The sequence below is a fragment of the Carya illinoinensis genome, chromosome 13, assembly GCF_018687715.1.
Source record: "Carya illinoinensis cultivar Pawnee chromosome 13, C.illinoinensisPawnee_v1, whole genome shotgun sequence".
Taxonomy (NCBI): domain Eukaryota; kingdom Viridiplantae; phylum Streptophyta; class Magnoliopsida; order Fagales; family Juglandaceae; genus Carya; species Carya illinoinensis.
In genome coordinates, this window is record NC_056764.1 from 25,258,595 (window position 1) to 25,269,627 (window position 11,033).

The 11,033-nt window shown below is 34.1% G+C and overlaps 1 protein-coding gene across 1 annotated transcript; it reads left to right on the forward strand.

The window, feature by feature from the left end:
* Positions 1-9,595: 9,595 nt before the first annotated feature.
* LOC122291274 (NDR1/HIN1-like protein 12) lies at positions 9,596-10,744 on the forward strand. The gene has a single exon (XM_043098941.1). It carries the CDS (start codon positions 9,721-9,723, stop codon positions 10,357-10,359), a length of 639 nt encoding a protein of 212 aa, XP_042954875.1. The 5' UTR covers positions 9,596-9,720; the 3' UTR covers positions 10,360-10,744.
* The last annotated feature ends 289 nt before the right edge of the window (positions 10,745-11,033 follow it).

Below are 11,033 nucleotides of genomic sequence, written 5' to 3' on the forward strand. Positions count from 1 at the left end.
GAACTCAACCACCATTATCGTACGCTTGACGTTGCTGATCATCCTCAACATCAGGCCCCGCAATCTGCATCAAACGTCTTTTAATTAATTACATTACCAGATCATTGGTGGGTATATAGCTCATGCGTGCATTTTGTGTACGACACGAATAATGTAGATCATGATCTCAGTTCGTTCAAGTCTCTAAGACCGACCGTTATATGGACTGTTGGCAGCGTCAATGATAGAGTGATTGACTTGTCTTAAGACCACGTCATTCAGTTCGTTAGCCTTCTTGGAGTTTGTACCAGAAAACAGCCACACGTTGCGTTCATTCGGTGAACATCAAGCTTCCATTATTAATGTCGATGTTGACGTTGACACAGCCATGCATAATGATGCATTTCAATTACACGAAATATACGGGATTTTAAACAGTAAATTTCTTTGTTTTTTTCTTGCATCTCTGTTCACTAACAATTTCTCATTCACTTGTATGTACGTCGACATGAGTACGCACTCCACGTACGCCGTTCCACCTTCAAGACAATCTCTCTTCTTCTCAGTTTCTGACTTGCTTTCTCCAATTCTATTATTTTAATTTTGGGTTTACAATATTAATTAGGTGGTAATTATTTAGCCCAATTTGATTTCCTTTTCTATGATTATAGATCAGCACTCGGCTTTTGGACATGACAGTATCCAATCCCCGATCGAGTAGGGTGACAAAAATAAAAATTGTCAGCTTTACAACAATCTTTGCGAGGACTACTGGCCCGGACAATAATCCAACCGGCCAAGCCTCATTTCTTTGTCACAGGATAGAAGGAAATAATTAATTAATTCCTCCATCTAAACGTACAATATTATTTAATCAAATCAAATTTAAAAAAGCAGTACTAAACTTGTCTTATATATATATGGAAACTCTATCTCATACGTGTAATGGAACGTCTAAATGACCTGAAAGGATGTGTGATCAGATCAATAATTAATGGTCATATTAAATTATCAGTTTTTTCAAGAATTTAAATCTTACATAAGAAATTATGAATACTGTGACGTACAATTATAGAATATATAAATATTGCACAATTATTTTGAAAATTAAGAATATAACTCACGATTAAAAAATTAAATTTTTCTCACATGTATTTTATATTTTTTCATTTTTTTTTTTAAATATTGCATAATACATACGCACTCTATAACTATAACTATAATTATCATTTCTAATAAAGAAGTAAAGAGATGATTGAATGGATCAAATCATACCATTTTAAAGTTTTTATTTATATTTTTTCGGCTACAACCCCAAAAAAGATCTCAGCTGCATGTATTTTCCCAGCTTAGTTCCGAAAATCAGTGGGCCTTGGCTAAGCTGAGTAAGCGTTTTATTTTTTATTTATCAAAAACCCCTTTCAAAACAAATTGTGGATCCTAGGATGGTAGTGATCTAGACTCTATATATCTAGATACATATGATTGGTGTAGGACGACGGTTATAATTATATATATGTGATTTAATATTTTGTTTATTTCAAAACTTTTACTGATATATTTTCGGAAAATAATATAAATATAATATTTTTCACAATCCTCTTCAAAATCTTATTTTAAAAAGAGTTTTATTACATACAAGTAAAGTCACATACTAATCTGTGTATCAATACTGATTACTTTATATTTAAAATTTAAATTAACATTATTTTCAATAAAATCTACTTTTTGACCAATCACATTAGATTAGTACACATATTAGTGTACAGTCGTGCTTGTAACAAGATTTTACCTTTTAAAAAGGAAAAATGTTTATAAAATAATTTAGTAAAACGTCTTTATAAATCGGTACAACAGTTTTTTCATTCTCACAATATTGTGATGATTGGCCATCGAATATTAATATATAGAAAATGAATAACTCGATTAAAAAGCCTTTACATCGCAATCCACGTGGTTTAATTCCATTTAAAATATAAATTTTAAAATTTAAATCTTATAAATTAAGTAATGTCATATGAATAATATATATATGTCATGTATGTGTAAATACTTTCAAATAATACTACTCAATAATATGTGGTGGATTATGAGAATGATAAGAGAGCAAGTTGGTCTCAATGATGATCAAGTAGTACTATCAATTTTCCTGTTGATAAGATCGATCCCCTAGAGAAGAGAGAGACACCATTTGTGTTAGCACTTTTAAGCAGGATTCATGGTGTGAACGGTATATGGCATGACTGATCAATGTGCATAATATATTACAGTATTAAATCAAATCAACTTATAAACTTTGTTTTATAATTTATTTTACAAGTAAATTAAAACGCACTATCTTCACACACATACACTATATATATATATATACACACATACATACATAAAGACTTAGGTCTCATTTCTTTACCCAAACCTAAACTATCTCATCTCATCATTACAACTTTTTCAAATCTCCATACAAAATATAATAAATAATTCAAATTTTTCAAATCTAAAAATAAAACTAATATTAAAAAATTATATTATAACAATATTTTATTCAACTTTTAACAAAACATCTCATCTAAACTGTGTAACCAAATAGATATATCATGAGTACTACTACTGCTGCCTGTTGGACTCCAAAATCATAGTTTAGGCTTAGCATTTACATGATTCATGTACATGAAATATTATATACACACACATTGTAGGGGTTTAGTGAGTAGAATTAGTCTATAATATATATATATATAAATAAATTCTTCTCATCATCCTCATCACCACACACCATGCACACATATATAATGGGGGGTTTGTGATGTATAGATGAAAAATAGAAGAACTCAATATTTAGTTTAGCAAGAATAAAATAAAAATAATAAAAAATAAAAAGAAGTGTAAGAGCATTGGCAATGGCCTAGCCATTTGCCAATGCAAGTCTAAGTTAAACGTAAAAATGAAATAAAACAACTGCATTGGCCTCGGTATAATTCTGAAAGTTTGAGATTTATATACAGTAAATGTTAAGTCCTCGCCAGACTTGGCGAGGTACTGTTACGGTGCCATCTAATATTTTATATTATTTTCTTTCGATTAAGTTCACTTGTTTTATTCTCTTTCTTCTTTTTCTTTTGGTTAAGTTCACTCGTTCCTGAAATGACATTTCCTTCTTCGACCCAAGCTTCTCCCGTCTCTCCGTCGTCTATGTCGTCCAAACTGTCCCGAAGTGTTTTCGTTTTCAGTAATTGGTCAACCTCAAAACAGAGTGCTTTCGTTTTCATTTTCATTCTCCCGTCTCCCGTCTCTTCGTTTTCATTTTCTTCTGGCTCAGCTGACCTCCGTCGAGCCGCCCAGCTCCGTCGCACATCAGTGCTTTTGTTTTCAGTTTTGGAGAACCTCACTGTCATTGACCAATGAGCTCTGTTTTTAGGAAATAAAAATAGGGCTGCCAACCGGAGCCTCGCTTACGCCGCTGCACCTCCACAGCGCTTACAACGCTGTGCGATCTGTTTTCCAAATTCATCTCCGTTCTCTCTCTGATGATCACTCTATCTCTCTCTCAGTCACGGGGCCATGCAGATCGATGGCGTTTTCTTCTGGCGCAGCTGACCTCCGTCGAGCCATTTGCAGTGTTTTGTGTTGTATAGCCAAATTATTATTTAAATATATAAATATTATATTATTATTTTCACTTCAAAATAACTAGTTCAATGTGATAGACTTTAGCTAAAAGTTTTGGTTATAGCTAAAATTTGCAATTCTAGCCAAAATTTGGACTTGGCATTGGCGAGACTGATGCGGATGCTCTAAAGCATGCATGTGTAGTGTGTAAGAATGATGAATAGTAAAACTCATATATATATATATAGAGAGAGAGAGAGAGAGAGAGAGAGAGAGAGAGAAGCTATTCATAACCGCCTAGGGGAACAGTGGGAAAATGGCATCCCACATGGCAGAATTGAAAACGCTACCATTTTCTTTTTTGCCCAAAACGAATTCATTTCCCTCATTTCAGACTTCTATTCTTTCATATTTCCCAAAGGAACGATTTCTCCAATCTCTTCCAATCATTTCAAAGCTCTTTCATTCTCCAGAACCCATAAAGTGGACAACAGTTCATACCCAAAAATTAGAGAAGAAATTAGCAAATAGAAGAAAGAAAGAGGAATAAAAATCTAGAAAAATTCATGGCGTTTTCGGCATCAAGTGGGTTCCTCGTCAAAGCACAAGTGGTTGAGGTACCACATGGGATTGGAAGAGGAAGGAGGGCAAGAATGGTCAGCTTCTTCCTTTCAATCTAAATGCTCTGCAGTCGAAATGGGATTGGGTATTTTTCAATCAGGTGGTCTTCTTCCTTTCACTCGAAATTCTCTGCAGAAATGGGTCTAGGAGGCAAAAATACGACGTTTCCCCCCGTTTCCTGTCACTTACGAGGCCATGGTTGTTTCTAGACGCCAACATTCAAAGGAACTTTCAGATAGAACAACAAGAAATGGTCAAAATTCAGCGCCCTATTATCTAAATTAACTAGTATATATCAAATGAAAACCCAAGCCAACATGGGAGTGATAGCGTCAAAGAAAGCGATTTGATAACCCAAGCCAACTTGGGAGTGATAGGGTCAAAGAAAGCGATTGAGCAGAAAGACAACGAAAGCCCATGTTATAGTACTAGTAAGAGTTGGCAAAGAAATTCAAGAAATGGTGAAAGGGAGAGAAAAGGAAATGGCTATCCAAAAGCAGGCCATGGCCAGTTATAGGTAAAATGATATTGCAGGTGTGGCCAACATTGAAGTAATGCTCCAAAGGATAGCCATTGCTAGGAAGATACAGGAAAAATGATGTGGGGGTGTGGCCAATTCTTTATCTTCCAGATCTGAGACCTCTTTCTCCTCCATTATGCTGTTTTGTTTTTTATTTTTTTAATATATTTACTGGCATGGCAAGTGCCGATGCCCCTACAGTTGCAACTGCCGGTTGTTTGTAGAAAAACTCATATATATATATATATACATAGACACATGCATGCTAGCTGGATCCGATATATAGATTAACACATGAGTGGTTTAATTTGGAGGTTGCGTTGATTGTCTCCCAATTATATATAATAATGATGGAGATTATTAAACATAACTCTCGTGGTACTGTGTTTTAAGTCATGATCAGACAGCAAAATAGCATGCCAAATTGCCAACTTAATTCAGATTAGCCTTGAAAATCAACTACTCTCGATCTTTAAATCAAATTCATGAATTGTGGAACCCACGAGCTTTAATTTAATACACAATTTTTATTTAATTATTGAATGATTCTTATGACTGATTTGTAGTGCATGCATGGGATTATATGATAGTCTTACATGTTTGAATATAAAAAGAACTTGATTTATTAAACAAACATGTTTGCATGATATGGTTCTTAATATATAAAATGATGCAATACTTTAGCTAGGATATTGAATCATGTGCATGCATCCACATTCGGATCAATTATATTATGATATTACGCCTATTAAATACGTACTACTGTTTTTTTAATTTAAAAGATAAATTATTTAGCTATTTAAATTATATTCTAACGATGCTAAAATAGATGATTTAAAGTATTCAAAATATGTATACATGCATGACTAATTACAGTTGAGATTATAAACAATTTCAAAGATTGATGATAGTGTATTGTGATAGACATTAAACCAACTACTACTTAATCTTGCTAGCTCTGATTAATTAGTTTACTCGAAAACTATATAATATGAATTCAATCAAGGACCGATTTCGAAGCATTTTTAATGAATAAATAAATAAGACGGATAGCCCACTAGTGGCCTTAAAATGGACCCCTCGCCATTGCCTTAAAATTAAAACACGAGGACTAACCCGACGGATACCCATTTGCCTATAATCATAATGGGATATTCTCTCTGTTGATCATTACAGCCGAAAGGCGTCCTCTTCTTAATTAAATAGTCTAATATACAAATATATATATTATATGTGTGTGTATGTATATATATATTAATCATGTTCCTTTATAATTAGCTAGGGTTCTGTATAATTAGGATTATATATGAAGGTACTTCTGTTAATTAACATCGATCATGCGGTATTTGCTAGCTTCGATCTAGTCATGATACAAATAATATAATATTTGGGTTGATCATGAAGTAGTAACGTCTTGTTTTATTATTTGGATGCATTCAATTGTAATCACAATCATTAACATTTTCTAGTTTGTAATTGATTTTATATATTTATTTTTCATCCCAATCATATTTGAGCAACTGAGTTCAACCATTCTCAGTGGTATTATAACTAAGTGCGCCCCGCCGCTAGTCCTGCCTTGCCCCCCCCCCCCCCCCTCCCCCTCCTGTGTCCGTCAAGGGTGTGCATGTGGGGTTCTCGGAGGAAGTCATTAATGACATTTTGTACCTGACTATATTATATATATAGAAAAGTTGAAAACCCTAACACACACACACACACACACACACACACACACACACTCTCTCTCTCTCTCTCTCTCTCTCTCTCTCTCTCTCTCTCTCTCTCCCCCTCTGTTGTTCTGGATTCTGCCTTGAGCCACAAGTCACTATGTGGCTGTGGGTCTACTTAGAAAACGATAGCCACACTATGGTATTCTGTTGGTCTTGCCGCTTGCATCGTTGTGATTTTTTTTAAGATGATATTTTTTTAGTGCTATGATTGTATATTTGTTGTTTGATGATTCATACATGGATTTGAGGGATAGATATGTAAATTTGGTAAAGGGGTTTATGAAATCTAGATTATGGGGCAGATTTCGAATGGTTTGCATGGCGAATCCCCCGACATTTGAATGGGGGCACCTCCACCCGACACCCCCCCTCCCAGCCCATACGAGAGGCAGGACTAGAGGGTCGCGATAGCACCCTTATGGGACAATAAGGCATTCAAAAGCTTGTGAAGTCCTGGCCAAGAAGGGTGTAAATGTAATGGCTATCATATATCAATGAGAAATGCTTGGCCTATGAAGAGAATTATACAAAAAAAAAAAAAGTTTACAAACTGGTGTGACTTAATGTAATGATATGTTATATTAGATTGTAACTTTTTTTTATTGTAAGTTAGATATGATGTAGTACCACATCAAACTATGTCATCATTTTATAACCTTTGTTTGTATAATTATTCATCTATACTGGTCCCCCACATTGTTCCTCTTGAGAAATCTCTTGCTCTTGGATATAAGGGAACTAGTGGATTCAAATCCTCTAAAACTCTTCTTAGAGTAGTGTGAGAGATCAATATATACACATAAAGTGAGAGTCATAGCATATATATAATATAACTAGTCGAGGGGATTTTTTTATAACATCAAATGCTAGATAAATATTATGAGTTTCACTTTGTATGTTTATCTCTTAGGTCTTGTTTGTTTTCGCGACTTAAAACCAAAACTTCGAAAACTTCTCAAAGTTTTCGTACTGTCATAAGTTTTACAAAAACAAACACACATTTTGATCTACCAGTTTTCATCTCAAAAGATCTCAAATTTCTTCTCAGGTTTTCATCTCAAAAGATCTCAAGTTTCTTCTCAGGTTTTCATCTCAAGTTTTCATCTCAAAGATCTCAAGTTTCTTCTCAGATTTTCATCTCAAGTTTTCATCTAAAAAAAAAAAGATCTCAAGTTTTCATCTAAAAAAAATTACACCATTGGTAAATAAATAAATAAATAAAGTAGCCAAAAAAAAAAGACAAAATGGTTAAAAAAAAAAAGAAGCAGAAAAAAAAAATTCACCATTGGCAAATAAATAAACAAAATAAGCAGAAAAAAAAACAAAAAATTTTTTTTGACCAAATGGTTAATAAAAAAGGAAGTAGCAAAAAAAAAATGCATCATTGGTAAATAAATAAACAAAAAAAGCAGCAAAAAAAATAAAAAAATAAAAGAAGTAGAAAAATAAAAATAAAAATTGCAGCATTGGTAAATAAATAAAATATTATAAAAAGTACTACAAGTACTTGTGGGTCCCATCATATTACTAACTATAACAAAGTCAAACTAATATCATCTCATCTCTAAAAACAAATACATATTTCATCTTATCTTATCTCATCTCAATATATCTCAAAAATTTTTATCTCATCTCATCTCTAAAAACAAACACATATTTCATCTAATCTCATCTTATCTCATCTTATCTCAACATATCTTAAAAGATTTTATCTAATCTCATCTCATCTTATCTCACCTGTAAAAACAAACAAGGCCATCACTCAAAAATGGACGGTTAGATAGCTCGTATTAAAATACAAAGAACATGAAAATTTGCTATATATATTGATCTAAACTTCTAATCATTTCATTTGAGGAATTCATGAACATGCATGACTCAAAAGAACATACTTGTACTTAATAGGGTAATAATTAAGTTTCAAATCATTGTACATAAGTAGTTATTGCGTGCTATGTACGTACGTACAATAGTTATTTCATTCGTGCTATGCACGAAAAATACAATTAAATTCTCCTAAATGTAAAGATATCTCCCAACTTGTTCATGAGTTCAGAATATATATTAATAATTTTACGTACAATTATAAAGTACGTAAATGTCTTATATTCGTTTTGAAAAAAAAAATATTATTAAATTTTTTTTTTAAATAGATCACATATTTTATTTATTTTTATCAAAATAATTACGTAACAGTTACACAATTTAAAATTACAAATATCATTCCTTCTATATAATAATAGTAAACAACACGTACAGTTTCTATTATAACTAGGTACATACAAATTAACGTATTTAAGAGCTTGAAGAACTCCGAGAGCCAGTATAGTCGGTGGCTGAGATTATGATCTATATCCCAGATTCAGAGAGTGGTCTTCCATGCACAATTTTTGTGGGACCAATCCATGGCGCCATTATCATGGCCCGCCCCTAACGGTCCTCGATGACCTCATAACCCCGCCCGCCTTTTAACCCGAGATAAGGTCACGCCATACGAAACCCATATGCCCCATTTCCCACCACCGACATAGTACTACTACTGTATCATATATCTATGCATATTTATCGAATACGACTACAAATTTTGTACAAATCTTATGTTAAAATATAGGAAAAAAGTGAGTTTTTTTAATTTCTTTTTTATAGTAGAGTCTACTTTTTTTTTTACAAAGAACTTATACGAAATTTATGCATTTAAAATTTGTATATATCATTTCTCTTCTTTTAACCCAAAGTCCAAGTTTTTACCATTTCATAAATTAAGAACAAGAAAACACTTATATTATGATATGATTCAACCAAAATCCGCATTGATAATCTTCCTATACATCAAGATTTCAAGTTTTAAGATGCTCAAATGTTAGGAATAGACACGAATTCTACGAATATTACTTCACAATATTCTCTTTCTCTCTCGCAAACTTAAATCTCTAAATTCGGAAAAAAGGTTGTGAGATTTATTGTACACATAACTCACCATTCTTAACATTTGTACATTGAAGATATATACATAATGTATAAACGACAGATTCGGCAATAATGACCCAACCACTAAAGTTTATATGTTGTATATTTATTTTTATTGGTCTGCAAAAACTGTCATATTTCTTCTTCTATATATAATGCCCATTTCCTCTGAAACTCCTCACTTTCTAAAATTCCCTCAAAAGGGTGGATCATCTTCTTGCTTTCTTATCAGCTAGAGTAGTTTACCGTACCCCCCCTTCCTTATCCACCTCCGGAAGCCTCTCATTCGAGGACATGAGTGCCAAGGACTGCGGCCACCACCACCACAAGGGGCATTGCAAGCCCCGCCGCCGTATAGTACTCTACTGCATTGCCGCCTTCATTGTCCTCGTCCTCTTCATCATCTTCCTCGTCTGGGTCATCCTCCAGCCCACCAAGCCTCGCTTCATCCTCCAGGACGCCACCGTCTACGCCTTCAATGTCTCCGCCTCCCCTCCCTTCGCCATCTCCACCAGCATGCAGATAACCGTAGCCTCCAGAAACCGCATGGATCGGGTCGGAATCTACTACCAGAAGGTCGACATCTACGCCACCTACCGGAGCCAGCAGATTACTCTCCGGACGCTTCTTCCTCCGACGTACCAGGGCCACAAGGAGGCTACGGTGTGGTCGCCTTTCTTGTGCGGGAACTCGGTGCCGATGTGGCCGGGATTAATGGATGCTCTGCAGCAGGACCAGAACATGGGCTCGGTGCTTTTCAAGATCAAAATTGATGGGAATATCAAGTGGAAGGTAGGCACGTGGTTCTCCGGCACTTATCACTTGCACGTCAACTGTCCGGCGTTTATTAAATTCGGTGACCGGAATAATGGGTTTCCCGTTGGCCCGGTGATGAAGTTTCAGCTTGTGCAAGGTTGCACTGTTGACGTTTAAGCCAGTAATCTGCTGTTAGCTCTTGCCTCTCTAAAGAGTCTAATATTCCTCTATAGTTTTTTGTTCTCGACCTTCTTCTTCTTATCTTCGTCCTTGGCTTGGAATTTATGACTTCTTTGTCAATAAGAGAAATGTTTTCTTTTAAAAGAAAAAAGAGGGAAAAAAGGTGCTCGTTTTACATGAATAGTTTTGGGTTATCGCCATACTTTCATTTCTTTAATTTTGATGTGTAATTTACAAACGGTAGCACAAAAAATCATCCAAAAGGGATCGGAGAAAATACAAGAGGAATTTTGATATCCGGTTGCAATATCGAATTAAAGAGAGTCGAGAAGTGATAAAGAGTGTGTTATATATGTTAATCGATGTAATTAAAGATGATATATTTTTAATGTCTTATTATAAGACATGTCTCGACAAATTTTATGTTCTCCAATCAATACACATTTGATATGTTAATGCCACTATTTTATAAACATGAAACATATGAAACGTGTAACCTTTTAATTTGTTTGGGGGTGTGATGGTGCATGTGATCATTTAGAGAACAAGATTTGTTGAGAAATGATAGTTATAGTTGTGAGTCTGCGAGCATCACGCAATCACTTTGAAGAAAGTAAATAAATAGGAAACCTATAAAAAAAATATTAATTTTTTTAATAATTGACTCCACT

Bases quoted from the DNA above. Each gene is read 5' to 3' on its own strand.
- LOC122291274 (XM_043098941.1), top strand. From the start codon at position 9,721: ATGAGTGCCAAGGACTGCGGCCACCACCACCACAAGGGGCATTGCAAG.